General features: G+C 60.1%; 1 protein-coding gene across 1 annotated transcript in view; it reads left to right on the top strand.

Moving 5' to 3' along the window:
- Window positions 1–27,885, top strand: part of C2CD3 (C2 domain containing 3 centriole elongation regulator) — a 58,102-nt gene that overhangs the window by 18,062 nt on the left and 12,155 nt on the right. Inside the window, exons 12-28 of the mRNA XM_054164849.1 lie at window positions 180–302; window positions 2,191–2,652; window positions 3,954–4,099; window positions 5,864–6,135; window positions 7,364–7,534; window positions 9,725–9,905; window positions 11,983–12,155; window positions 14,060–14,183; window positions 15,664–15,932; window positions 17,763–17,852; window positions 19,060–19,668; window positions 20,535–20,855; window positions 22,235–22,373; window positions 23,707–23,771; window positions 24,550–24,755; window positions 26,500–26,597; window positions 27,533–27,700. Of these exons, the coding sequence (XP_054020824.1) occupies window positions 180–302; window positions 2,191–2,652; window positions 3,954–4,099; window positions 5,864–6,135; window positions 7,364–7,534; window positions 9,725–9,905; window positions 11,983–12,155; window positions 14,060–14,183; window positions 15,664–15,932; window positions 17,763–17,852; window positions 19,060–19,668; window positions 20,535–20,855; window positions 22,235–22,373; window positions 23,707–23,771; window positions 24,550–24,755; window positions 26,500–26,597; window positions 27,533–27,700 (3,617 nt within the window). The remainder of the gene's footprint in view (window positions 1–179; window positions 303–2,190; window positions 2,653–3,953; window positions 4,100–5,863; window positions 6,136–7,363; window positions 7,535–9,724; window positions 9,906–11,982; window positions 12,156–14,059; window positions 14,184–15,663; window positions 15,933–17,762; window positions 17,853–19,059; window positions 19,669–20,534; window positions 20,856–22,234; window positions 22,374–23,706; window positions 23,772–24,549; window positions 24,756–26,499; window positions 26,598–27,532; window positions 27,701–27,885) is intronic.

The raw sequence follows: 27,885 nt of genomic DNA on the forward strand, positions 1-27,885 counted from the left end.
TGAGGGAACCCTGCCTTCAAATCACTGTGGGCACAACTAACACTATGGGGGGTGGGGTGGGTGGGATGGTTCCCCCAGCTTCCCAGAAGGACCCTGGGGTTGGTGCTTTGTGTCTGTAGTTGTTCAGAGCTGCCAGAAGCTGTTGTGAAGTGACCCTTTCTTGGCTCTTCTGCCCTCAGCCCGTGGCCATTGGCTCAGCTGCACTCCAGTTACAGCAGGTTCTCAAGGCTGAGCTGCTCAGAGTCACCTCTGAGGTAGCTGTGCAGAAAGAGGCAGGTCAGCCCCAGGTTGGACCACTGAAGGTAGGTGTGGGACCACTGGAGGGGGAGGTGTTGGACCACCTGGGTTCTGAGCTGGAGGAGCTCTGGTTGCCAATTTTGCCTGAATCTGCTGTTGGGATTTCTTTCCCTTCTGTCAGCCTGGAGGAAGCTGAATGTGGGGCAGGGCAACCCCTGGGGTCCATCCAGGCTGGGGGGGGGAGGAAACCAGCCCTGGGGAGACCTTCCTGAGTGCTGGGGCAGCTCTGGAGGCCTCAGCACAGGCAGGGAGCTGCTGGAGCAGGGCCAGAGGAGGCCACAGCCATGCTGGGTCCCCAGGCTGGCAGAGTTGGGGTTGTTCAGCCTGGAGAGGAGAAGGCTGCAGGGAGAGCTGCTGCTGGCCTGGCAGGGCTGGAAGGGGCTGAGAAGAAAGCTGGGGACAGAGTGTTGAGCAGGGCCTGTGGGGACAGGGCAAGGGGAGATGGTTTGGAGCTCCAAGAGGGAGACTCAGGCTGGAGAGAAGGGAGAAATGTTTGCCCCTGAGGGTGGTGAGAGCCTGTGCCAGGGTGCCTAGAGAGCTGGGAGCTGCCCCATGGCTGGCAGCAGCCCAGGGCAGGCTGCCTGGGGCTGGGGCTGTCCCTGCTGGCTGCAGGGGGGGTTGGACTGCATGACCTTGGGAGTCCTCCTCCCACCCAAACCAGTTTGTGATGCTATGGTTTCTTTTCCCTCCCAGTTTCAGTTCCCCAGGTCTGAGCTCTGAAGGTTTGTAAGGCCAGGAGAAGACAACAAGAACCTTTCCCTTCCCCCTAGGCTTCTGGAGAACTAGGTTGTGATGTTCCACTGGCTGCAGGGTGGAACAAGGCTCATTAGGGAAGGGCTCCTAAATTACTCCCAGTGAGCAAGAGCCATGGATGAGAGGGAGATGGCCTCAGGTTGTGGCAGGGGAGGTTGAGCTTGGCCCTGAGGAGCAATTGGTGCCCCTTGAGGGGTGCCCAGGCCTGTGGCAGGCTGCCCAGGGCAGTGGTGGAGTCCCCATGGCTGGAGGGGTTGGGAAGCAGTGGTGCTGAGGGCCATGGGGTGGTGGTGCTGGGGCAGTGCTGGGTTGAGGGTTGGACTCCATGACCTTAAAGGTCTCTTCCAACCAAAACAACTGCAGGATTCTACCAGATTTTCTCCTGGTACTTCTCCCCTTGAGGTGAGGTTGGTGCTCAGTCTTCAGTCAGCTTTGGGCTTGGGGCCACCAGGTTGGGTTTGTGGTGGAGTTCCTGCTGGGTTTGCTGCCTCAGGCTGTGGTTTGGAGTGCAGGGAGGGTTGGAGCTTGTAACCACCCTGCCAACAGGACCTGCTGGGTGATGATCCAACCCTCTTCTGTAACACAAGGGAATCCACTGCAGGGCTCCAAAGCTGCTGGGGGGCCTGGAGCAGCTCTGTGAGGAGCAAAGGCTGAGAGCCCTGGGGCTGAGAGCCTGCAGCAGAGCAGCCCCAGAGGGGAGCTGAGCAATGCTCAGCAAGAGCTGAAGGGGCTGTGGGGGGCAAGAGGCTGGGGCTGGCATCTGCTGAGTGCTGCCCAGGGACAGGCCAAGGAGCACAAACTGGCAGCCAGGAGGTGCCAGCAGGAGAGGAGGAGAAAGTTGTTTGTTGTGAGGGTGGTGGAGGCCTGGAGCAGGCTGCCCAGAGAGGTTGTGGAGTCTCCTTGTGTGGAGAGCTTCCAACCCCCCCTGGCCATGGTGCTGCTGGGCAAGCTGCTGGGGGTGCCCTGCTGGAGCAGGCTGGGCTTGGCCTGGCTGATCCCCAGAGCTGCCTTCCCACCACCCCAGGCTGGGATCTGGGGCTCCTCCATCATGTGTGATGCATTCTCCTGAGCTGATGCTGCAGTCCCTGCTCTTTGGGGCACATCTTCTGACCATCTCCACCTTCCCTTTGTCCAACTCAGGTGTCCTTAGAGCTTGTAGCTGACAACAAAGGCCTCATCCCCACCACTGCCAGGTCCCCTGCTCCTGCCCAGCCATTCCCAGCTCATGCCATAAGAAGTCCTCAGCTGGAAATCCAGGAGCCCACCAGGAAGAGTGACACTGGAGGGAGCCCCCCTGGCCTCAACCTTCCCACCTGGGAGGACTCCCAGAGGACAGCAGCAAGCAGCACAAAGCCTCCATGGCCTGCCCCAAGCTCTGCAGCCCAGAAGGTGGTGGCACAGCTCAGCAGCTCTGAAGAGGAGGAAGGTTTGCTCCTGCACATGCTGCTGATGGTGCCTGAGGGCAAGGACTTTGTGGTGGAAGGTTCTGGGCTGCCTGGGTCCTGTAATGTGTATCTGAACTGCAGGCTGCTCAGCTCTGAGGAGGCCACCAGCTCTGCTGTGGTTTGGGGCACCACACAGCCTGCCTTTGACTTCTCTCAGGCAAGTCACAGCTCTCCTGCTTGGCTTGGGTTGAAAGGGTCCCCTGAGGCTTGCTCAGCCTTCCCAAGGTGCTCCTCACCCCTCACAAGGTGTCCCTCAGCCTTCCCAAGTTGCCTTTCACACCTGCAAGGTGAAGAAGCTGAGGGGCCTGGAGCAGCTCTGTGAGGAGCAAAGGCTGAGAGGCCTGGGGCTGAGAGCCTGCAGAAGAGCAGCCCCAGAGGGGAGCTGAGCAATGCTCAGCAAGAGCTGAAGGGGCTGTGGGGGGCAAGAGGCTGGGGCTGGCATCTGCTGAGTGCTGCCCAGGGACAGGCCAAGGGGCACAAAGTGGAACCCAGGAGGTTCTATTTGAGGATGAGGAGAAAGTTGTTTGTTGTGAGGGTGGTGGAGGCCTGGAGCAGGCTGCCCAGAGAGGTTGTGGAGTCTCCTTGTGTGGAGAGCTTCCAACCCCCCCTGGCCATGGTGCTGCTGGGCAAGCTGCTGGGGGTGCCCTGCTGGAGCAGGGTGGCCTTGGCCTGGCTGAGCTCCAGAGCTGCATTCTGAATGGACAGAGCAGTATGGAAGGCTGGATTACTGTCCTGACCTGGGCCAGAGCCTTCCTCTCCAACCAGCAGTATCTCAGCCATGCAGTGATGCCTCTGGAAGCTGGAGGCTGCTCCAATGCTTTTTGGTGTCCTGCTGCTCTGTTGAGACCTTTGCTCTGTAGCTGGAAGGGTGAAATGGAAAAGCTTTTAGGTCAGGGTTGGGCTCTCCCTGCCAGGAGGACCTTGAGGGCTGGAGCAGGGCAAGGAAGCTGGGGAGGGGTCTGGGGAAGGAGGAGAAGCCTGTGGAGAAGTTGTGAGGAGCAGCTGAGGGAGCTGGGGGGGTTGAGGCTGCAGCAGAGGAGGCTGAGGGGAGACCTTGTGGCTCTCTGCAGCTCCCTGAGAGCAGCTTGCAGCCAGCTGGGGCTCAAGGGCTGCTCCTGAGGGCTGGGCCAAGAGGAGATGGCCTCAGGTTGTGGCAGGGGAGGTTGAGCTTGGCCCTGAGGAGCAATTGGTGCCCCTTGAGGGGTGCCCAGGCCTGTGGCAGGCTGCCCAGGGCAGTGGTGGAGTTCCCCATGGCTGGAGGGGTTGGGAAGCTGTGGAGCTGTGGTGCTGAGGGCCATGGGGTGGTGGTGCTGGGGCAGTGCTGAGGCCATGCTTGGCCTCCATCACCTTGAGGATCTTCTCCAGCCAAACCAATTCTCTGTAGGGCTCCCAGGATGTTCTGTCCTTAGCTTCCAGGTTTTTTTCCTGTGAGCTGATTTCTTCCTGCTCCTCTTCCAGGTGATGCCTTTTCCCTTGACCTCCAAGCTCTTGGAGAGGTTGAAGAACAACATCCTGGTCCTGGAAGCCTGGAACAAGGTGGGAAGCTGTGACAGGCTGCTGGGACTGGTGAAGCTTCCTCTGCACCAGTTTTACATCTCCTTCAAGTAAGCATCTTGGTGGCTTGGGAGGATCTCCTGAGTGATGGTCAGAGAAGGGAGGGATTGCTTGGTGGTCTTGGGGTTTGTGTGGAAGACTTCAGCAGGAGGCTACAGCAAAGGTTCACCAAAGCCAAGGGCCAGCTCCTGCCCCTGGGCTGGGTCAATCCAGGCTGGGAGGGGGAAAGGCTGGAGGGCACCCCTGGGGAGACCTCCTGAGTGCTGGGGCAGCTCTGGAAGCCTCAGCACAGGCAGGGAGCTGCTGGAGCAGGGCCAGAGGAGGCCACAGCCATGCTGGGAGGGCTGGAAGGGCTCTGCTGGGAGAGTTGGGGGAGCTCAGCCTGGAGAGGAGAAGGCTGCAGGGAGAGCTGCTGCTGGCCTGGCAGGGCTGGAAGGGGCTGAGAAGAAAGCTGGGGACAGGCCAAGGGGAGATGGTTTGGAGCTTCAAGAGGGAGACTCAGAGTGGAGAGAAGGGAGAAATGTTTGCCCCTGGGGGTGGTGAGAGCCTGTCCCAGGGTGCCCAAATGAGGAACAGTTTGTGCCCCCTGAGGGTTGTCCAAGCCTGTGCCAGGCTGCCCTGGAAGTGTTTCCAAGCCCTGGAGCTGTGGTGCTGAGGGCCAGGCATTGGTGGTGCCTTGGGGCAGTGCTGGGCTCATGGTTGGACTTAATAGAATAGAATCAGCCAGGTTGGAAGAGGCCTTCAAGATCATCGAGTCCAACCTATCCCCCAACACCATCTGATCAACTAACCCATGGCACCAAGGGCCACATCCAGTCTCCTCCTGAACACCTCCAGGGATGGGGACTCCACCACCTCCCTGGGCAGCACATCCCTATGGCCAATCTCTCTTGCTGGGAAGAACTTTCTCCTCACCTCCAGCCTAAACCTCCCCTGGCACAGCTTGAGACTCTGTCCTCTTGTGCTGGTGCTGGCTGCCTGGCAGAAGAGACCAACCCCCAGCTGGCTACAGCCTCCCTTCAGGGAGTTGGAGAGAGCAAGAAGGTCTCCCCTGAGCCTCCTCTTCTCCAGGCTAAGCAACCCCAGCTCCCTCAGCCTCTCCTCACAGGGCTGTGCTCCAGACCCCTCCCCAGCTTTGTTGCCCTTCTCTGGACACCTTCCAGCATCTCAATGTCCTTCTTCACCTGAGGGGCTCAGAACTGGACACAGCACTCAAGGTGTGGCCTAACCAGTGCTGAGCACAGGGCACAATGACCTCCCTGCTCCTGCTGGCCACACTGCTCCTGATGCAGGCCAGGATGCCATTGGCCTTCTTGGCCCCCTGGGCACACTGCAGGCTCATGTTCAGCCTACTCTCAACCAGCACCCCCAGGTCCCTCTCTGCCTGGCTGCTCTCCAGCCACTCTGACCCCAGCCTGTAGCACTGCCTGGGGTTGCTGTGGCCAATGTGCAGCACCTGGCACTTGGATGTGTTCAATGTGATGCCCTTGGACTCTGCCCATCTGCCCAGCCTGGCAAGGTCCCTCTGCAGAGCTCTCCTACCCTCTACCAGCTCAACTCCTGCCCCCAGCTTGGTGTCATCTGCAACCTGACTGCTGATGGACTCAGTGCCCTCATCCAGATCAGAAAGGTCTTCTCCAACCCAAATGGTTCTGGGATTCATGCAGCTGAGCTGGATTTGAGGGGAAAGGAGGTGGTTTGGTCCCACCCCACAGGAGCTTTGTGTGCTCCCACCCCTCCAGGAGCTCTTTTCCCATGCTGAGGCTTTTGGGTTGATTTCCCTTTTTTTTTCCCCCTGCTTTCATCTCTTCCAGAGATCCAAAGATTTCCCAGCTGCTCCTCCAGGCTCAGTACCCAGTGGTGGCTGTGGACAGCTACATGCCTGTGGTGGATGTCTTCACTGGCAGCAGAAGTGGCAGCCTGAAGGTCATCCTGGCCATGGGCTCAGCTGAGCAAGTTGTGGCCCTGCAGAGGCTCAAAGCTGAAGAAGGAAAGGTCCCTGCTGTGCCCCAGCACCCAGCCCACTGCCTGGACCCTGTTCCTCTGCAGCTCACCATGGTATTGGTCCTGAATGTTGATCCTGAGGGTGGGGAGAGCCTGGCCCAGGGTGCCCAGAGGGGTGGGGGATGCCCCATGGCTGGCACCAGCCCAGGTCAGGCTGTCTGGGGCTCTGAGCAACCTGGTTCTGGTTGGGGATGTGCCTGCTGGCTGCAGGGGGGTTGGACAGGATGGGCTTGGAAGGTGCCTCCCCAGGATTCTGTCTGGAACAAGTCTGTTAGAAATGGTGGAGCTGGAAGGGAGCTCTGGAGCTCAGCCAGGCCAACCCCTCCCTGCTCCAGCAGGGCACCCACAGCAGCAAGTACCAGCAGCTGGCAGCCAGCCTGGCACCACTGCACAGCTCAGCAGGCAGCCAGCAGGGGATTCTGGCAGCTGAGGAGGTGTTGGGGATGGCCCCTGGGCAAGAGAAGCTGGAGGTGCTGGGGACAAGGGCCACTGACACTTGGGGTCATTTAGGCCTGAAATCAGAGCCTGGAGTGAAGAGCAGCTCAGGTCTGGAGCATTCCCTCAGCTCTGAGAGCCACAGAATCCCTGAGTCCCAGCATGGTGGTGGTGGGAAGGGAGCTCTGGAGCTCAGCCAGGCCAAGCCCAGCCTGCTCCAGCAGGGCACCCCCAGCAGCTTGCCCAGCAGCACCATGGCCAGGGGGGGTTGGAAGCTCTCCACACCAGGAGACTCCACAACCTCTCTGGGCAGCCTGCTCCAGGCCTCCAGCACCCTCACAACAAACAACTTTCTCCTCATCCTCAAATAGAACCTCCTGGGTTCCAGTCTGTGCCCCTTGGCCTGTCCCTGGGCAGCACTCAGCAGATGCCAGCCCCAGCCTCTTGCCCCCCACAGCCCCTTCAGCTCTTGCTGAGCATTGTTCTGCTCCCCTCTGGGGCTGCTCTTCTGCAGGCTCTCAGCCCCAGGCCTCTCAGCCTTTGCTCCTCACAGAGCTGCTGCAGGCCCCTCAGCCTCTCCCCAGCCTCCCCTGCACTCTCTCCAGTAGTTCCCAGTGATTAGGTTCCAGTTTGTGCCCCTTGGCCCAGGGCTCTCAGCCTTTGCTCCTCAGAGCTGCTCCAGGCCCCTCAGCAGCTTTGGAACCACCTTCCTTTGTGTGACCATCAGAGAGCAAACAGCTGCTGCTGCTTCTGAGCCTCCCATCTCAGCCTGCTTTAGCACCTCACCTTCCCACTCCTCCTTCCCTGCTCTTTCCTGAGGATTTGCCCTCTTCCATGAGGATTTCCTGTGCTTGCTTTGCAGTCTGAGCCAGAAGGGGAAGGTGTGATGGTGGAGCACGTGTTTGAGATCCACGTGGAGAGCATGAAAGGCCTCAGTCCCCTGCAGTCCACAGTCTGGGGAGAGGCTGACTGCTATGTCCAGTACCATTTCCCAGTGCAAGCACCTGCTGCTGGCCCCCTGCAAGGAGCTGACTGGCCTGAGGATGGTGAGAGGGCTTGGGGGTCTCTGGGTGATCTCCAGCAGCCTGGGCAGCAGGGGGAGGGGAGGGGATTCTGCTCCTCTGCTCTGCTGAGACCCCTCCTGCAGTGCTGGGGCAGCTCTGGGGTCCACAGCACAAGCAGGGAGCTGCTGGAGCAGGGCCAGAGGAGGCCACAGCAGTGATCCTAGAATCATGGAATGGGTTGGGTTGGAAGGGACCTTAAAGCTCATCCCCTTCCAACCCTCTGGCCATGGGCAGGGACACCTCCCACTGGACCAGGTTGTTCAAGGCCTCATCCAGCCTGGCCTTAAGCTCCTCCAGGGTTGGAGCCTCCACAACTCCTGGGCAACCTCTTCCAGTGCCTCAGCACCCTCATGGCAAAGAATTTCATCCTGATGCCTCATCTAAACCCAGCTTCTTCCACTCTGAAGCCTTCACCTCTAGTCCTGTCACTCCAGGCCTTTGTAGAATGCCCTGGAGCTCCTCTTCAATGCTGGAAGAGGAAGGTCTCCCCAAAGCTGCCTCTTCTCCAGGCTGGACAACCCCAGCTCTCCCAGCCTGGCCTCATAGGAGAGGAGCTCCAGCCCTCTGATCATCTTCATGGTCTCCTCTGGCACTCTAGCAGCTCCATGTCCTTTTGCTGGGGACTCCAGAGCTGCACACAGTATTCCAAGTAGGGCCTCAGGAGAGTGGAGTAGAGGAGAAGAATCACCTTGCTCAGGGATCTAAGGGCTGGAAGGGCTGGAGGCCAGGCTGGGAGAGTTGGAGTTGTTCAGCCTGGAGAAGAGAAGGCTGCAGGGAGAGCTGCTGATGGCCTGGCAGGGGGTGAGGAGAAAGGTTTGGACAGAGTGTTGAGCAGGGCCTGTGGGGAAAGGCCAAGGGGAGATGGTTTGGAGCTCCAAGAGGGAGACTCAGAGCGGAGAGAAGGGAGAAATGTTTGCCCCTGAGGGTGGTGAGAGCCTGTGCTAGGGTGCCCAGAGAGCTGGGAGCTGCCCCATGGCTGACACCAGTCCAGATCCAGGTTGGTTTGTGGCTCTGAGCAACCTGCTCTGATTGGGGCTGTCCCTGCTTGACAGGATGAGCTGGAAAGGTCCTTTCCAACCCAACCCATTCCATATCTCAGTGCTTATGCAGGAACATTCAAGTAATTCCAGGTGTGGACAGTGATTTTGTGTTGACTTAGCCTGGAACACATCCCCCAGAGACATGTGCTCTGCCAAGTGCCAGTCAGTACCAATGCTCACAGGATGTCCCCATGACAGTGTCACCTTCCAAGCCACCTGGAGCAGTAGTTCTCAACCTGTGGCTCACAGACTTGTGAGACTCTCTGCAAGGTCCTGCAGCTGGGTCAGGGCAATGCCAGGCACTGCTAGGGGCTGGGCAGGGACTGGCTGGAGAGCAGCCCTGGAGAAAAGGCCTTGGGGGTGCTGGGGGAGGAGAAGCTCAACAGGAGCCAGCAGGGAGCACTTGCAGCCCAGGCTGTGCTTGGCTGTCTGGGCTGCAGCAAGAGAAGTGTGGCCAGCAGGGCCAGGGAGGGGATTCTGCCCCTCTGCTCCACTCTGCTGAGACCACACCTGGAGCACTGTGTCCAGCTCTGGAGCCTCTGTTCCAGGAAGGATCTGGAGGTGCTGGAAGGTGTCCAGAGCAGGGCCATGAGGAGGAGCAGAGGGCTGGAGCTGCTCTGCTATGGAGGCAGACTGAGAGAGTTGGGGTTGTGCAGTCTGGAGAGGAGAAGGCTCTGAGGAGACCTTCTTGTGGCCTTCCAGGATCTGCAGGGGGCTACAGGAAAGCTGGGGAGGGACTTCTGAGGGTGTCAGGGAGGGATAGGACTGGAGGGGATGGAGCAGAACCAGAAGTGGGGAGACTCAGATTGGATGTGAGGAAGAAGCTCTTCCCCATGAGGGTGGTGAGAGCCTGGCACAGGTTGCCCAGGGAGGTGGTGGAAGCCTCATCCCTGGAGGTGTTGAAGGCCAGGCTGGAGGTGGCTGTGAGCAGCCTGCTCTGGTGTGAGGTGTCCCTGCCCATGGCAGGGGGGGTGGGACTGGCTGAGCCTTGAGGCCCCTTCCAACCCTGACAATTGTGTGATTCTAGGATTCCTTGGCAAGTTCACCTTCTCCTGATGTCCTCCCTGCTGAAGGGCTGCAGGGAGGAAGGCCTTGCAGGTGCCAGCCCCAGCCCCCTCTGCTTGCCTTGCAGGCATCCGGCTGAAGCCCTTCCGCACGGCCGCCACCCTCTGTGTCCCTGACCCCATCTTTCATGATCAGCATCATCATTCTTTCCTGGTTCCTGCTGCTCTCCCAGTCCAGAAGCTGCTGCTCAGGGCATTTATGGCACCAGGAGGGACTGGAGGAGGAGTCCAGTTCGAAGTGTGGTGCAGGTACAGCGCAACCTCCTCTTCCTTCTCCAGCTTCCAGGGGGAGACAGATCTGGGAGCGAGAAACCCTGGGCTGAGAGGTGGAGATGGGGAAGTGACCCACTTGAGGTCATCCCCATTTGGTGGTGGGAGCCTGCACAGTGCTGGTTTCATTTCAGGTGTCTGAGGTGGTCTTCTTTCTTGCCCTCAAGAGAGCTGATTGCTCATTTCTTCTTACAGCCTCCAGGGAAAGTCTCTGCTCTTGGTTTGCTTCCCTCTACTTTATCACCATAATGACCTCTGGGCATCAGCTCAGTGCTCAGCAAGAGCTCAAGGGGCACACTGCCCCAGCCCCTCAGGCAGCTGCTTCTGGCATTGCTCTGAAGAGCAACCAGAGCAAGGTGGCTCTGGTAGGTGGTGGGGATGTCACCTCGTGGCCAGGGAGGAGGGACATGGAGCAGACTGTGGCCAGCAGCAGGTCAAGGGAAGTTCTCCACCTCTGCTCTGCCCTAACCAAGACACAGCTGCAGGGCTGGGTCCTGGTCTGGGCTCCCCAGCTGCAGAGAGACTGAGAAGTGCTGGAGAGAGCCCAGGGGAGGCTGGGGAGAGGCTGAGGGGCCTGCAGCAGCTCTGTGAGGAGCAAAGGCTGAGAGCCCTGGGGCTGAGAGCCTGCAGAAGAGCAGCCCCAGAGGGGAGCTGAGCAATGCTCAGCAAGAGCTGAAGGGGCTGTGGGGGGCAAGAGGCTGGGGCTGGCATCTGCTGAGTGCTGCCCAGGGACAGGCCAAGGGGCACAAACTGGCAGCCAGGAGCTGCCACCTGAAGGAGGAGAAAGTTGTTTGTTGTGAGGGTGCTGGAGACCTGGAGCAGGCTGCCCCAGAGAGGTTGTGGAGTCTCCTTGTGTGGAGAGCTTCCAACCCCCCCTGGCCATGGTGCTGCTGGGCAAGCTGCTGGGGGTGCCCTGCTGGAGCAGGGGGGGTGGCCTGGCTGAGCTCCAGCACTTGCAGCCCAGAGAGCCAAGCAGAGCCTGGGCTGCAGCAAGAGAAGTGTGGCCAGCAGGGCCAGGGAGGGGATTCTGCCCCTCTGCTCCACTCTGCTGAGACCACAGCTGGAGCTCTGTGTCCAGTTCTGGAGCCTCTGTTCCAGGAAGGATCTGGAGGGGCTGGAAGGTGTCCAGAGCAGGGCCATGAGGAGGAGCAGAGGGCTGGAGCTGCTCTGCTATGGAGACAGACTGAGAGAGTTGGGGTTGTGCAGTCTGGAGAAGAGAAGGCTCTGAGGAGACCTTCTTGTGGCCTTGCAGGATCTGCAGGGGGCTGCAGGAAAGCTGGGGAGGCACTTTTGGGGGTGTCAGGGAGGGATAGGACTGGGGGGGATGGAGCAGAACTAGAAGTGGGGAGACTCAGATTGGATGTGAGGAAGAAGTTGTTGCCCATGAGGGTGGTGAGAGCCTGGCACAGGTTGCCCAGGGAGGTGGTGGAAGCCTCCTGCCTGGAGGTGTTCAAGGGCAGGCTGGAGGTGGCTGTGAGCAGCCTGCTCTGGTGTGAGGTGTCCCTGCCCATGGCAGAGGAGCTGGAACTGGCTGAGCCTTGAGGTCCCTTCCAACCCTGTGATTCTGGGATTCAAAGAGTTCTCCCTGGGATGCTGTCAGCATCTTCAATCACACCTAGAGCTTTGTGGGCAAAAAGAAGAATCCAATAGGCTGCTAAGGGTGTTTAGCGCCAGGCCAAGTGGGAATGGTTTGAAGCTGAGGCAGAGCAGGGTTAGATTGGATGTGAGGAAGAAGTTCTTCAGTGTGAGGGTGGTGAGAGTCTGGAACAGGCTGCCCAGGGAGGCTGTGGCTGCCTCCTGCCTGGGGGTGTTGAGGGCCAGGCTGGAAGAGGCCTTGAGCAGCTGAGTCTAGCTGAGAGGTGTCCCTGGGCATGGTGTGGAGGTTGGAACTGGATGATCTTTGAGGTCCCTTCCAGCCCAACTCATTCCATGAACTCCCAAGGAGATCAATGCTTGAAGACAGCCAAATGGAAGCTGACTCCTGTGCCAGCTCTAAGAGAACTGATGGTCCTCAGCAACCCAGCATGATGGATGCTGCTTCTCTGTGTCCTCCCAGGTATTACTACCCCAATGTCAGGGACCAGATGGTTGCCAAAGGGACCTTGCCCTTGTCCAGGCTCTGTGCCATGGTCACCAAGCAGCACCGAGAAGAGGTTGGGATGCAGACTTTTAATCTTCCACTGGTCCCCAGGACTGAGCCCTCAGAGGGATTTCATCTCAGGCCTTCAGGTAAGGAAAGCTGGCCCAGAGCCCTCTGTAGCTCCCTCCTGCCCCTCCAGCAGCTCAGCTCCCACCCAGCTTGGTGCCATCTGCCTGGGGGAGCCTCCAGCCCTCCCCCAGATCAGTGTTGAAGGCATTCAAGAGGAGTGGTCCCAGTGCTGTGGTTGCTGTGACCCAAGGGCAGGTCCCAGCTCCTTGGTGCCCTCATCCCATTGGCCTCCCCCATGGCTCCAGCCTGGCCCAGAGCCCTCTGCAGCTCCCTCCTGCCTCTCCAGCAGCTCAGCTCCCACCCAGCTTGGTACCATCTACCAGCTGCCTGGGGCAGCCTCCAGCCCTCCCCCAGCTCAGTGATGAAGGCATCCAGGAGAAGTAGCCTCACACTGAGCCCTGGGGACACCACTGGCCACCAGCTGGGGCTGTCTCCATTCCCTACCACTCTTTGGGCCAGTTTGTAACCCAGTGAGATGTCCACCCCTTCCAAACCACAGAGTTTCTCCAGGAGGAGGCTGCAGGGCATGGTCTCAAAGGCTTTCCTGAAGCCCAGGTAGCTACATCCACAGCCTTGAGTCACCACAGCACAGAAGGACATCAGGTTGGGCACCTAGATCCTGCCATCCATAAACCTCTGCTGGACAGCCACCTGGTTGTCCTCTGTGTGCTGTGTGACCTTAGCAAGGCTTTTGACTCTGCCTCCCATCACCTCCTGGTGAGCAAGCTCAGGGAGCATGGCATACAAGAGCAGACTCTGAGAGGGATGAGGAACTGCTTACAGTGCTGCCAAGTCCAGCTGGAGAGCTGTGACCAGTGGAGTCTCCCAGGGATCAGGGCTGGGGCCAGTCCTGTTCAACACCTTTAGCAGTGACATGGACCAGGGGACACACAGACAGAGGCTGCTCAGCAAGTTTGCTGACAGTACCAAACTGGGAGGCTTGGCTGAGGCCCCTGAAGGCTGTGTGGCCATGCAGGGAGACTTGGAGAGAGTGGAGAGCTGGGCAGAGAGGAACCTCATGAGGGTCAGCAAGAAGTGCAGAGTCCTGCAGCTGGGAAGGAAGAATAAACTGCAGCAGGACAGGCTGGGAGGTGATCTGCTGGAGAGCAGCCCTGGGGAGAAGGACCTGGGAGTGCTGGTGGGCAACAAGTTCTGCATGGGCCAGCAATGTGCCCTGGTGGCCAAGAAGGCCAATGGGATCCTGGGATCCTGCATTCAGCAGAGTGTGGCCAGCAGATCCAGGGAGGTTCTCCTCCACCTCTACTCTGCCCTGCTGAGACCTCACCTGGAATATTGCATCCAGCTCTGGGCTCCCCAGTTCAGGAGGGACAGGGATCTGCTGGAGAGAGTCCAAGGGAGGGCTGCAAGGGTGCTGAAGGGACCTGGAGCACTGCCTGGTGAGGAGAGGCTGAGAGACCTGGGGGTGGTTAGTCTGGAGAGGAGAAGACTGAGAGGGGATCTGATCAATGTTTATCAATATCTGAGGGTTGGGGGTCAGGAGGGAGGGGACAGGCTCTGCTCAGCTGCACCCTGGGATAGGACAAGGGGCAATGGATATAAACTCCAGCACAGGAGGTTCCACCTCCACATGAGGAGGAACTTCTTCCCTGGGAGGGTCCCAGAGCCCTGGAACAGGCTGCCCAGAGAGGTTGTGGAGTCTCCTTCTCTGGAGACTTTCAATCCCCATCTGGATGTGTTCCTGTGTGACCTGTGCTGGATTCTATGGTCCTGCTCTGGCAGAGGGGTTGGACTCAAAGATCTCCTGAGGTCCCTTCCAACCCTTAACATCCTGTGAGCCTCTGATCTTCTCCATGCCCTTCATCTGGAATGATTTGGTTTCTGTTAGGAGTTGTAAGCAAGCATTGGTTCTGTGGGATGGAACCATGACAAGGTGACCTTTCCCTTTGCCTTTCCTTTCCTCCAGGCTTGCTTGATGTGAGTGTGAGGTACCAGAGATGCATGAGGCCAGGAGCAGGAACATCTCAAGGTCAAGCTGTTGTCCTTTCTGTACAGATCCACAGAGCAGCTGGGTTGCAAGCAGCAGCCAGGTAGGAAGATTGCTTTCAAAACAGCTTTGTCTGGAGGCAGCAGGAGGAGCAATGGCCCCAGCCTCTTGCCCCCCACAGCCCCTTCAGCTCTTGCTGAGCATTGCTCAGCTCCCCTCTGGGGCTGCTCTTCTGCAGGCTCTCAGCCCCAGGCCTTTCAGTCTTTGCTCCTCACAGAGCTGCTGCAGGCCCCTCAGTCTCTCCCCAGCCTCCCCTGGACTCTCCCCAGCACTTCTCAGTCTCTCTGCAGCTGGGGAGCCCAGCCCTGGACCCAGCCCTGCAGCTGTGGCCTGGTTAGGGCATAGTAGAGGTGGAGGAGAGCCTCCCTCCATCTGGTGCTGCTCACACTCTTCTTGATGCTCCCCAAGAGACCTTTGCCCCCCAGCTCCTTCTGAGCTCTTGCTGAGCATTGCTCAGATCCCCTCTGGAGCTGCTCTTCTCCAGGCTCAGCAGCCCCAGGGCTCTCAGCCTCTCCCAGATGTTGCTGGGGGAAGATAAGGAAGTGAGGTGACCTCTGTGTGCTCTTCCTGAGCAACATCTGAGGCTGTTGGCTTTGTAGATGATTCCTGATGCTGATGTCACCTCTTGCATGGAAAAACAATGTGCTGTGGCCTCTTGCTTCCTTGTGGAGCATGTTCATGGAAGCAGAGCTTGGCTCAGATTGGGAGGGACCTCAGAGCTCATCTCCTCCAACCTCCACACCATGCCCAGGGACACCTCTCAGCTAGACTCAGCTGCTCAAGGCCTCATCCAGCCTGGCCTTCAACACCCCCAGGCAGGAGGCAGCCACAGCCTCCCTGGGCAGCCTGTTCCACACTCTCACCACCCTCACACTGAAGAACTTCTTCCTCATCTCCAGTCTGACCCTGCTCTGCCTCAGCTTCAAACCATTCCCCCTTGGCCTGGCTCTAGACACCCTTAGCAAAAGTCCCTCTGCAGCCTTCCTGCAGGATCCCTTCAGCTATTGGGAGGCAGCTCTGAGGTCCCCCTGGAGCCTTCTCTTCTCCAGGCTGAACACCCCCAGCTCCCTCAGCCTGGCATCACAGCAGAGCTGCTGCAGCCCTTGGATCATCTTTGTGGCCTCCTCTGGACTCCCTCCAGCAGCTCTGTGTCCTCCTTGTGCTGGGGACAGCAGAACTGGAGGCAGGATTGGAGGTGGGGTCTGAGCAGAGCCAAGGGTCAGAATCCCCTCTCTTGCCCTGCTGCCCACACTCCTCTGGCTGCAGCAGGGCACCCCCAGCAGCTTGCCCAGGAGCACAGTGGCCAGGGGGGTTGGAAGCTCTCCACACCCTCTCTGGGCTGGTTCCTTGACAGTTCTGCCCAGGCCTCATCCTGTTGTGGTTCCAAACTTCTTCCTTCCCTCCCCCAGGAGACAGAACCCTCTGTGACGCCTCTGTAGCAGGTCTCCAACCTTGGCAACATTAAGAGCAGAGGCACCACTGATGGGATTTGTTGTTGTCCTCCTTTTCCATGCTCCCTGCAGGGCTGTGAGCCAGAGGAACCCTGCCTTGCAGTGCCCTGCAGAGCTGGGGGTCAGCTCCTACGTCTGCGTCCAGCTCCCCTTCCTGCCGCAGGCCGGCAGGCGCCGCACGGCCGCTGTGCCTTCCACCTTCTGCCCTGAGTTCCAGCAGCAGCTGCACTTCCCTTGCAGCCTCATCAGCCACAGGAGTGGGGGAGAAGCTGCTTCCCTAGGGGAGATCTTGCACTCTGCCAGGATTGTCTTCTCCATTTACCAGCAGAGCACCAAGGCAGGTAAGGCCCATTCAGGGAGGCTTGGAAGGAGCTGGGCAGGGAGGAGCCTCATGAGGGTCAACAAGGAGAAGTGCAGAGCCCTGCAGCTGGGGAGGAAGAAGAAACTGCAGCAGGACAGGCTGGGAGGTGATCTGCTGGAGAGCAGCCCTGGGGAGAAGGACCTGGGCTGTCCTGGTGGGCAACAAGTTCTGCATGGGCCAGCAATGTGCCCTGGTGGCCAAGAAGGCCAATGGGATCCTGGGATCCTGCATTCAGCAGAGTGTGGCCAGCAGATCCAGGGAGGTTCTCCTCCCCCTCTACTCTGCCCTGCTGAGACCTCACCTGGAATATTGCATCCAGCTCTGGGCTCCCCAGTTCAGGAGGGACAGGGATCTGCTGGAGAGAGTCCAAGGGAGGGCTGCAAGGATGCTGAAGAGACCTGGAGCACTGCCTGGTGAGGAGAAGCTGAGAGCCCTGGGGGTGGTTAGTCAAGAGAAGGCTGAGAGGGGATCTGATCAATGTTTATCAATATCTGAGGGCTGGGGGTCAGGAGGGAGGGGACAGGATCTGCTCAGCTGTGCCCTGGGATAGGACAAGGGGCAGTGGATATAAACTCCAGCACAGGAGGTTCCACCTCCACATGAGGAGGAACTTCTTCACTGGGAGGGTCCCAGAGCCCTGGAGCAGGCTGCCCAGAGAGGTTGTGGAGTCTCCTTCTCTGGAGACTTTCAATCCCCATCTGGATGTGCTCCTGTGTGAGCTGTGCTGGATTCTATGGCCCTGCTCTGCCAGAGGGTTGGACTCAAAGATCTCCTGAGGTCCCTTCCAACCCCTGACATCCTGTGAGCCTGCCAAGGCCATAAGGAGATGAAGACCCCAGAAGTCCACCAGAGAAATTAACCTCAAGCAGCATAAAATCATAGAATGGTCTGGGTGGGAAGGGACCTCCAAAGCTCATCCAGTCCAACCCCCCTGCAGCCAGCAGGGACATCCCCAACCAGAGCAGTTTGCTCAGAGCCCCCAAACAACCTGACCTGGGAGCCTTCCAGGACCTGTTCTGTGCAGTTGCTCATAGATGGAATCACCTCAAGTGTCTTCAGAGAAGCCTCTGGGAGGTTATTCTCCTTTTGGGGCAAAGAAGGAAGAGGTTTAAGGTTCCAAATGATTGAGATCAGCTCCTAAATGAAACCATCATGCAGCTGACAGTGGTAGTGCTTGACCTGGGGGAGAAGAGCCAGGATGTGTGTGGAGGTTGGAAGGGTGCTCTGGAGCTCAGCCAGGCCAAGGCCACCTTCCTCCAGCAGGGCACCCCCAGCAGCTTGCCCAGCAGCACCATGGCCAGGGGGGGTTGGAAGCTCTCCACACAAGGAGACTCCACAACCTCTCTGGGCAGCCTGCTCCAGGCCTCCACCACCCTCACAACAAACAACTTTCTCCTCCTCTCCTGCTGGCACCTCCTGGCTGCCAGTTTGTGCCCCTTGGCCTGTCCCTGGGCAGCACTCAGCAGATGCCAGCCCCAGCCTCTTGCCCCCCACAGCCCCTTCAGCTCTTGCTGAGCATTGCTCAGCTCCCCTCTGGGGCTGCTCTTCTGCAGGCTCTCAGCCCCAGGGCTCTCAGCCTTTGCTCCTCACAGAGCTGCTGCAGGCCCCTCAGCCTCTCCCCAGCCTCCCCTGGACTCTCTCCAGCAGCTCTCAGTCTCTCTGCAGCTGGGGAGCCCAGTCCTGGCCCCAGCCCTGCAGCTGTGGCCTCCCCAGGGCAGGGAGAGGAGATCTTGGCTCAAAGGTGTCGGAGGAGGGCCTCTCCTCATCCCTTTCTGCTCTTGGTTTCCAGTTTGATGTCCTTCTTTTCTAGCCCCTGGGACCCTGGCAACTCAGGCATCAAGAGATTATCTTCTGGGGACAGTGACAATTCCAACCAGGGACCTGCTGAGGAGAACTTCAGGTAAGAGAACAGCCTGGGGCTGGGTGGTACTGAGAGGGAAAGTGAAATGCCTGGGGGTGGGGCAGAACATCTGGAGAGGTTTGCTGAGAGTCACAGAATGGTTCTGGGTGGTGAAGCCCTTCAAGGGCATCCACTCCAACCATTCTCTTAACTCTGCCAACACTGGTGCCAAACCATGGCCCTCAGCACCACAACTCCAGGGTGGATGGGGACTCCACCACCACCCTGGGCAGCCTGGGCCAGGCTTTCAGAACCCTTCCAGAGGAGAAGTTTCTGCTGATGTCCAACCTCAACCTCCTCTGGGGCAGCTTGAGGCCTTTTCCTCTTGTGCTGCCCCTTGGGAGAAGACTCCAAGCCCCAGCTGGCTCCAGCCTCCTTTCAGGGGATCTGCAGAGAGCCAGAGGGTTTCCCCTCAGCCTCCTCTGCTGCAGCCTCAAGCCCCCCAGCTCCCTCAGCTGCTCCTCACAAGGGATGTAGCTGTGCAGCTTACTTCATGAAGAGACAAGCAGGCTTCTGGGCTGGGATAAACCATTCCCACTCTGCCATTCCATCCCTGGACCCTTTGGACCTCTTGGAGGTCTTCTGCTCTCTGGTTCTTAAAGACCTACAGCCTCCACCTGGGACAAAGGCCAAGGGCCAGGTCCTGCAGCTGAGCTGGGACAGCCCCTGGGGTCCACCCAGGCTGGGGAGCAGCCCTGGGGAGACCTCCTGAGTGCTGGGGCAGCTCTGGAGGCCTCAGCACAGGCAGGGAGCTGCTGGAGCAGGGCCAGAGGAGGCCACAGCCATGCTGGGAGGGCTGGAAGGGCTCTGCTGGGAGGCCAGGCTGGGAGAGTTGGGGTTGTTCAGCCTGGAGAAGAGAAGGCTGCAGGGAGAGCTGCTGCTGGCCTGGCAGGGCTGGAAGGGGCTGGGGAGAAAGCTGGGGACAGAGTGTTGAGCAGGGCCTGTGGGGCCAGGCCAAGGGGGGATGGTTTGGAGCTCCAAGAGGGAGACTCAGGCTGGAGAGAAGGGAGAAATGTTTGCCCCTGAGGGTGGTGAGAGCCTGTGCCAGGGTGCCCAGGGAGCTGGGAGCTGCCCCATGGCTGGCAGCAGCCCAGGGCAGGCTGTTTGGGGCTGTGAGCAGGGAGCTTGGAGCAGATGCCCCTGCAAGTTGCTTTCCACCTTAAAGCCTTCTGTGGCAAGTCTCCAGGTGCTTCTTTTCCTCCTGCAGGCATTTCAGGCTGGTTCCCAGTGACCCTCTCTGAAGATGTGATGCCTTCAAGCTGCATGCAGGCCATTGTGGGAGGCCTGGAGCTCTCTGTCACCTTTGCTCATCCCGAGGACCGAGGACGTGTCCTGGAGGCCGCCAGGCTCTTAGGGTGGAGTGAGGAAAGCCATGAGGACACCATGGGTGATAGTGATGAGTGGGAGGACAATGCCCAGCCAGTGATGGTCACCATCTCCACCCCAAAGCTGTGGCTGCCACTCCACTGTGTGCTGCTTGCAGGCCAGAAGAGCCTGGACCCAGACTCTTGTTGCTACCTCAGGTATAAGCTGTACGACCAGGAAGCCACTTGCACGTCTCTGCAGAGGCCCAAAAGGAGTCAGGACCCCAAGAAGGTGACAGTCAGCTTCAAGAAACCCAAGAAGGTGACTCTCAGAAGGAGCCCAGGACTGCTCTGGTTCTTCAGAGAGGAGAAATTGGAGGTCCAGGTGTGGTGGAGCTGTGGGAGAGGAGGCGATGGGGACAGACCTCTGGGTACGGATCGGCTGCTCGGCTCGGCCTACGTCGACCTCTCAGCCCTGGCAGAGAGGTCCTGGACAGCACAAAGTGTCAGTGGTAAGCTCCTAAAGGGCATGGGAATGGTCCTCATCAGCCTGCATGGCTTGGTGAAGAGAGGTTCTCAAGGGCTTAGGGCTTGGGCATGGTGGTAGAGCCAGGAGCACCGAGGGTGGTGTCTGTCCAGCAGGCTGCAGCTGGCTGGGGACAATCTTCTGAGCAGGGCCTGCTGGGCCAGGCCAAGGGGAGATGGTTTGGAGCTCCAAGAGGGAGCCTCAGGCTGGAGAGAAGGGAGAAATGTTTGCCCCTGGGGGTGGTGAGAGCCTGTGCCAGGGTGCCCAGAGAGCTGCCCCATGGCTGACTCCAGCCCAGGGCAGGTTGTTTGGGGCTGTGAGCCCCAAAACATTCTGGTTGGGAATGTCCCTGCTGGCTGCCAGGGGCTGGACTGGGTGACCTTGGAAGGTCCCTTCCAAGTCAAGCCATAGCATGATTGCATGGCCAAGCAGTCAGAACACTCCATTGGGTTCCTTGACCTTCTGCCACCTCCATGGTGGCTTCTGTGGCCAAGCCATTGGTGCTGCTCTTGAGTACCCCTCCAGGAGGAAGAGAAGGAAGAAGGCCTAAGCCCAAGTTTAACGTCACGTCTGTGGTGACCCCACCACAAGCCCTGACCTTCTCCACCCTTGGGAGGAGCAAACTGTTCCAACCTCAAGGTGGACAAAGGTCTCCTGGTGGACCTTGGAGCTCTTTCTTCTGCTCCTGTGGCATCTGGGGGGGGTCACATCTCTGTAACCTTTCCCTCCTCTGGGTGTCACCCCAGCTGGAAACGCCCCTGAGCTGCTGGGAGGGCTGAGCTGGAGGTGTTTGCCCCCATCCCGGGGGTGCCCTGGGCTTCTCCAGCTGCTCCTCGGTGCCTTCCCTTGCAGGCCTTTATCCCTTGTTCAGAAGCGGCGCCGCGGACCTGGCCGGGGCCGCGCTGCGCGTCCACATCATCCTGGGCTCCCCCCGCGCCGCGCCGCCCCGCGGGCCTCCCTCCGCCGAGGAGGACGGCGGCGGCACCGGCGAGGAAGGCACGGGGAGCAGCGCCGAGGGCGTCCCCGCCGCCGCGCCGCAGCACCAGACCCCCGGCGGCGGCGGCCGGCAGCTGGGCGGGGGCGGCACGGCCCCGGGGGGCGATTGGGTGTTCCTGGAGAGCACCTTCGCCGCCAGCGTCCTGGTGGAGAGAGCCATGCACCTCAGCCTGAAAGGTAACTGCCGCCCCCTCCCCCTCCCCTATCTCCTCCTCCTCCTCCTCCCCTGCCGCCCCCTCCTCCATCTCCTCCTCCTCCTCCCCTGCCGCCCCCTCCTCCATCTCCTCCTCCTCCTCCCCTGCCACCCCCTCCTCTATCTCCTCCTCTCTCCTTCTCCTCCTCCCCTGCCACCCCCTCTTCCATCTCCTCCTTCTCCTCCCCTGCCACCCCCTCCTCTATCTCCTCCTCCTCCTCCCCCTCCCCTGCCACCCCCTCCTCTATCTCCTCCTCCTCCTCCTCCTCCCCTGCCGCCCCCTCCTCTATCTCCTCCTCCTCCCCTGCCACCCCCTCCTCCATCTCCTCCTCCTCCTCCTCCCCTGCCGCCCCCTCCTCCATCTCCTCCTCCTCTTCCTCCTCCTCCCCTGCTGCCCCCTCCTCCATCTCCTCCTCCTCCTCCTCCCCTGCTGCCCCCTCCTCCATCTCCTCCTCCTCCTCCCCTGCTGCCCCCTCCTCCATCTCCTCCTCCTCCTCCCCTGCTGCCCCCTCCTCCATCTCCTCCTCCTCCCTCCTCCCCTGCCACCCCCCTGTGCAGCAGGGAGCAGCTGCAGGTGATGTAGCTGAAGTTGTGTCTTCTCAGTGCAGTGAGGCTGGCCTGGAAGGCCATGGAAGGTCCCTTCCCAGCCCAAGCAGTCTGTGAATTGCACAGAACTCCTCCAGCTTACTCCAGGGGATGAGCTGTGAGCTGGGCTGTGACCCTGAGGGCCTGCTTAAGGAGTGTCAGATACCAAAGGAGCTCCAAGCTCCAACCATGGACCCAGCGCTGCCAGGTCACCACCAAACCACAGACCCCAAAATCACAGAATGGCTTTGACTGGATGCTCTTAAAGCTCTTTCCCAAGTCCAGCCATTCTCTAAGCTCTGCCAAGGCTGGTGCCAAGCCATGGCCCTCAGCACCACAGCTCTGCAGCTTTGAACCCCCTCCAGGCAGGGAGGCTCCACCACCTCCCTGGGCAGCCCGGGCCAGGCTTTGAGAACCCTTCCAGTGGAGAAGCTTCTTCTGATCACCAACCTCAACCTCCCCTGGAGCAACTTGAGGCCATTTCCTCTGGTCCTGTTCCTTGGGAGAAGAGACCAAGCCCCCAGCTGGCTCCAAGCTCCTTTCAGGGAGTTGTAGAGAGCCAGAAGGTCTCCCCCATAGCCTCCTGGGGCTCCCTCAGCTGCTTCCTTCCCCCCCAGCCCTGTTCTCCCCAGCCTTGTTGCCCTTCTCTGACCCTGCTCCAGCCCTTCCCTCCTGTAGTGAGGGCCCCCAAACTCACTGATGTCACAGTGCCTGACCTCTTCTTAGTTCCTGAGTGCCCCCTTTGGGTTCATGAAGCACAGCTCTGTGACTTCTGCAGGGAGCCCTTTGACAGACCGTGAGGTGAGAGCCCCCAGCAGCTGTGTGTCCTTCCCTGTGGCTGGTGCAGATGTTCCCCTCAGCACCTCAGTGGTAGAGAACACAGACTCCCCGCTCTGGGACTTCCAGCAGCAAGCCAGGTAAGCCAGGGGGGAGCTCCCAAAGCCCCCTTGGGTGTGACAAGGGCACAGTGAGCTGGCCTTGGATGCTTTCCTCCATCCCCCCCACACTTTGCTTTGTGTCCACTAAGGGAGAAGTTGGTTGTGGAAGCTTTGCCCTGAAGCTGACCTGAGGAAGGGTGGTTAGAGGTGCTCAGAACCTTGGGTGCTTGGGAGTTGGGGCTTCAGAGCTTAGAAGCATGGAGTCATTTAGGGTGGAAGAAGCCTTGAAGGTGATGGAGTCCAAGCATGGAGCCAGCAGTGCCCCAGGGCACCACCACCCCATGGCCCTCAGCACCACAGCTTCCCAACCCCTCCAGCCATGGGGATTCCACCACTGCCCTGGAGAGCCTAGGCCAGGCCTGGACAACCCTCAAGGGGCACAGGTGGTTCCTCATGGCCAACTTCAACCTCCTCTGGGACAACTTGAGACCATCTCCTCATGTCCTGCCCCTTGTTCCCTGGGAGAAGAGACCAGCTCCCACCTGCCCCAAGCTGCTTTCAGAGCCAGGGGGTCTCCCCCAAGCCAAGCTGCAGTCTCCCATCTGTAGGACAGAGCTGCTCACTCCTGAAGGACTCTTGGCAAGGTTAGGAAAGACTTGATCCAGTTTATGGGGTGCACCTCACAGAGCTGCTGCAGGCCCCTCAGCCTCTCCCCAGCCTCCCCTGGGCTCTCTCCAGCACTTCTCAGTCTCTCTGCAGCTGGGGAGCACAGCCCTGGACCCAGCCCTGCAGCTGTGGCCTGGTTAGGGCAGAGCAGAGAGGCAGCACAACCTCCCTGCCCCTGCTGCTGGCTACACTCCTCTTGGATCAGGACACCTTTGACCTCCTTGTCCCCCAGGGCACTTTGCTGGCTGCTGGGCACCTCCTTGTGCCCACCCAGCACCCCCAGCTCCTTCTCCTGGCAGCTGCTCCCCAGCAGCTCCCCCCTGGGCTGTGCTGCTGCAGGAGGTTGTCCCTGCCCAGGGGCAGGACCCTGCCCTTGCCCTGCTTGGCCTTCAGGAGGTTGCTCTCCCCCAGCTCTCAGCCTGCCCAGGGCTCCCTGGCACTGCCAGCACAGCCTGAGGGCTGTCAGCACTGCTCCCAGTTGGGTCCCAGCAGTGCTCAGAGTTGCATCTATACTGCCTCAAAGCACCTTCAGAGCTCTTTCCTGATGGACTCCTCACTTGGGTGGTTTCTTCCAGCAGTTACCTTCAGAGCTTTGGAGGTTTCCCCTCTCCCCCTGAACTTCCTCTTTTGGGCTTTTCCCCTCCTGCCCCCCTACATTCCATACCAAACCCTGGTTTGGTTTTGGCTTTTTCTCCCTTCCTGACAGGTTGTCCAAAGAGCTGCTGCTGGATCCACAGCAGACCTTGGTCTTCAAAGTGTGGCATAAAGCAGGTAAGCTTTGGTTGGGGGTGAGGGGGCTGGGAGGGGTAGGGGGTTGCACTTACATGACCTTGGGAGGTCCCTTCCAACCATTCCAACCCATTCTGTGCTTGGGAGGAGTTGTCCTCTGCAGCCCCTTGCCTTGGGTGACTTGGCTTTAATTAGGTCTTTGATTTGTCTGCAGCTCCTTGAGGGGAGCTTGGAGCCAGCTGGGGGTTTGGTCTCCTCTCCCAAGGAACAAGGCACAGGACAAGAGGAGGTGGCCTCAAGTTGCCCCAGGAGAGGTTTAGGCTGGACATGAGGAATAATTTTTGCCCCTTGAGGGTTGTCCAGGCCTGTGAGGAGCAGCTGAGGGAGCTGGGGGGGGAGTTGAGGCTGCAGCAGAGGAGGCTGAGGGGAGACCTTGTGGCTCTCTGCAGCTCCCTGAGAGCAGCTTGCAGCCAGCTGGGGCTCAAGGGCTGCTCCTGAGGGCTGGGCCAAGAGGAGATGGCCTCAGGCTGTGGCAGGGGAGGTTGAGCTTGGCCCTGAGGAGCAATTGGTGCCCCTTGAGGGGTGCCCAGGCCTGTGGCAGGCTGCCCAGGGCAGTGGGGGAGTGCCCATGGCTGGAGGGGTTGGGAAGCTGTGGTGCTGAGGGCAGGGGGTTGGTGGTGCCCTGGGGGGGTGCTGGGCTCATGGTTGGGCTTGATGATCTGCAGGTTCTCTTCCAGCCAAAGCAGCTCCCTGCCCCTGGGGCTGTGTTTGGGGTTCAGTTTCAATTGATCTGTGGTTTCCCTTCCTCCTCCTTGCCCAGAGTCCGAGCGGGTGATTGGCTTTGCATCCGTGGACCTTTCTCCTCTGCTTTCTGGCTTCCAGCTGGTCTGTGGCTGGTACAACATCCTGGACTTCAGTGGACAGTGCAGAGGGCAGCTCAAAGTTGCTGTTTCCCCTCTCCAGAACATCAGCCACCTGAAGGAGGAGAGGCAGGCAAGGATCAGAGCCCAGGCAGCAGCATCTTCGGTAGGTGCTGCAGATCCCTGCCCCCTGCAGAGCGGCCCAGAGGCATGGAGCTGAGGCTGCTTGGGAGGAGGCCTTTCAGATCCAAGCATGGAGCCCAGCACTGCCCCAGGGCACCACCACCCCATGGCCCTCAGCACCACAGCTTCCCAACCCCTCCAGCCATGGGCACTCCCCCACTGCCCTGGGCAGCCTGCCACAGGCCTGGGCACCCCTCAAGGGGCACCAATTGCTCCTCAGGGCCAAGCTCAACCTCCCCTGCCACAGCCTGAGGCCATCTCCTCTTGGCCCAGCCCTCAGGAGCAGCCCTTGAGCCCCAGCTGGCTGCAAGCTGCTCTCAGGGAGCTGCAGAGAGCCACAAGGTCTCCCCTCAGCCTCCTCTGCTGCAGCCTCAACCCCCCCAGCTCCCTCAGCTGCTCCTCACAACTTCTCCACAGCCTTCTCCTCCTTCCCCAGACCCCTCCCCAGCTTCCTTGCCCTGCTCTGGCCCTGCCCCAGCCCTCAAGGTCCTCCTGGCAGGGAGAGAGCAACCCTGCCCCCAGGCTTGCAGCTGTGGGCTCCCCAGTGCCCAGCCCAGGGGCACAATCCCTGCCCTGCTCCTGCTGCCCACACCATTGCTGCTCCAGCCCAGGCTGCTGCTGCCCTCCTTGCCCACCCTGGGCACCCCCTGGCTCCTCTCCAGCCACTTTCAACTGACATCTCCATGTCCTTTACCATGGTCCTGATCATCTCCAGTGGCTTCCCTCTGTTGGTGCTTTGTTGATGTTTGTGGCTGTTTATTGTTAGGGGAACATTGCCTGGCTCTGGGTGTCTGGGAGCCTGGCATTGGCACATTGGCTGCTTTGGGTGGCACCTGATGTCCCAAACCACCCTGGAAATTCAGCAAGGTCCTGCAGCTAGGTCTGGGCAACCCTCAGCATCAATCCAGGCTGGGGGAGGAGGAGGTTGAGAGCAGCCCTGCAGAGAAGGCCTCGGGGGTGCTGGTGGGGGAGATGCTGGACAGGAGCCAGCAATGGGCACTGGCAGCACAGAAGGCCAAGGGCAGCCTGGGCTGCATCCAAAGCAGCTTGGCCAGAGCTGGAGAGAGAGGATCCTGCCCCTCTGCTCTGCTCTGGGGAGACCTCACCTGCAGGGCTGTGGCCAGCTCTGGGGCCTCCAACACCAGAGAGACAGAGACCTGATGGAGAGGGTCCAGAGGAGGCCACCAAGGTGATCAGAGGCTGCAGAACCTCTGCTGTGGGCACAGGCTGGGGGAGCTGGGGCTGTTCAGCCTGGGGAAGAGAAGGCTCCAGGGAGACCTCAGGGCTGCATTTCAGTATCTGAAGGAGATCTGCAGGAAGGCTGGGGAGGGACTGCTCAGAAGGGCCTGGGGTGAGAGGAGCAGGGACAGTGGTGTGAAACTGGAGCAGGGCAGGTTGAGGTTGGACATGAGGAGAAGCTCTGCACAGGGAGGGTGGTGAGACACTGGAACAGGCCACAGGGGGGTGGCTGAGGTTCCATCCCTGGAGACATTCAAGCTCAGACTGGAGGTGGCCCTGGGCAGCCTGATCCAGCTGGAGCTGTCCCTGCTGGCTGCAGATGACCTTGGAGGGTCCCTTCCAAGCTGATGCAGTCTGTGACTCTGCCTCCCTTGAGACATGAAAGCTCTTCAGTTCAGTTTGTCTGTGCTGTCTCATCAAGGTAATGCCTTGGAGCTCTCTGGTGTCCTGCATGTCAGACTCATGGCTGCTGTCCCTCTTTACCCCAGGTGAAGGGCAGCTTTCCACCACTTCCCACTCATGCTCCCAGCATTCCCAAGCAGGTGGAGAACATCTCCAAGGAAGTCTCTGTTCCCCCTCCAGAGTGGTAAGTCCAGTGGCCAACCCAGAGGGTGGGAAGGGAGCTCTGGAGCTCAGCCAGGCCAAGCCCAGCCTGCTCCAGCAGGGCACCCCCAGCAGCTTGCCCAGCAGCACCATGGCCAGGGGGGGTTGGAAGCTCTCCACACAAGGAGACTCCACAACCTCTCTGGGCAGCCTGCTCCAGGCCTCCACCACCCTCACAACAAACAACTTTCTTCTCATCTCCAGGTGGCACCTCCTGGCTGCCAGTTTGTGCCCCTTGGCCTGTCCCTGGGCAGCACTCAGCAGATGCCAGCCCCAGCCTCTTGCCCCCCACAGCCCCTTCAGCTCTTGCTGAGCATTGCTCAGCTCCCCTCTGGGGCTGCTCTTCTGCAGGCTCTCAGCCCCAGGGCTCTCAGCCTTTGCTCCTCACAGAGCTGCTGCAGGCCCCTCAGCCTCTCCCCAGCCTCCCCTGGACTCTCTCCAGTGGTTCCCAGTGATGAGGTTGCAGTTTGTGCCCCTGCTCCCTCCTCCTGCCCCCGCCCTGCTCCCTCCTCTCCAATCTGAATCTTCCTCTTGGAGCTCCAACCCTTCCCCCCTTGCCCTGTCCCCGCAGGCCCTGCTCAAAGCTCTGTCCCCAGCTTTCTCCTCAGCCCCTTCCACAGCTTGCCCAGGGAGGTGCTGGTGGCCCCATGCCTGGATCCATCCCAGGCCAGGCAGGTTTGGTGCTCTGAGCCCCCTGCTGTAGTTGGGGCTGTCCCTGCTGGCTGCAGGGGGCTTGGCCTGGATCACCTCGAGAGCTCCCTTCCAGCCCAGCGCCTTCTGTGGTGTCTACGAAGGTAGACCACAGCTCCCCACTCCCAACCTCTCCTTCCTGAGAGCTTCCAGCCCTCCCCTGCTGGCTGTGAGCTCTGGATGCCCTGCCAGGAGGTCCATGGCTGAGCCCTGGCGGTGTTGTTGCAGGCAGAAGGGTCCTGCTGGCCCCCGGCGGCCTCGGCACCAGGAGCACCTCCGCGGCGTCCGCAGCTTCCACCTCTCCCTGCAGCAGGCAGCAGGCAGCACCCCCAGGGCAGCCAGGGGGGGCTCCTTGCCACCATCACCATCCAGAGCTGCTCTGCTGACAGCCCTCAGGTAAAGGCCTCACAGCCCAGAAGGTCAGAGGCTGGCCAGGCAGAGCTGGGGAGGGCTGCAGAGCGGGAGGCAGATGAGAGAGGTCTGGGGAGCCCACAGCTGCAAGCCTGGGGGCAGGGTTGGTGCCCTCACTGCCAGAGGGACCTTGAGGGGCTGGGGCAGGGCCAGAGCAGGGCAAGGAAGCT

This window comes from Dryobates pubescens, chromosome 10 (assembly GCF_014839835.1).
Source record: "Dryobates pubescens isolate bDryPub1 chromosome 10, bDryPub1.pri, whole genome shotgun sequence".
Taxonomy (NCBI): domain Eukaryota; kingdom Metazoa; phylum Chordata; class Aves; order Piciformes; family Picidae; genus Dryobates; species Dryobates pubescens.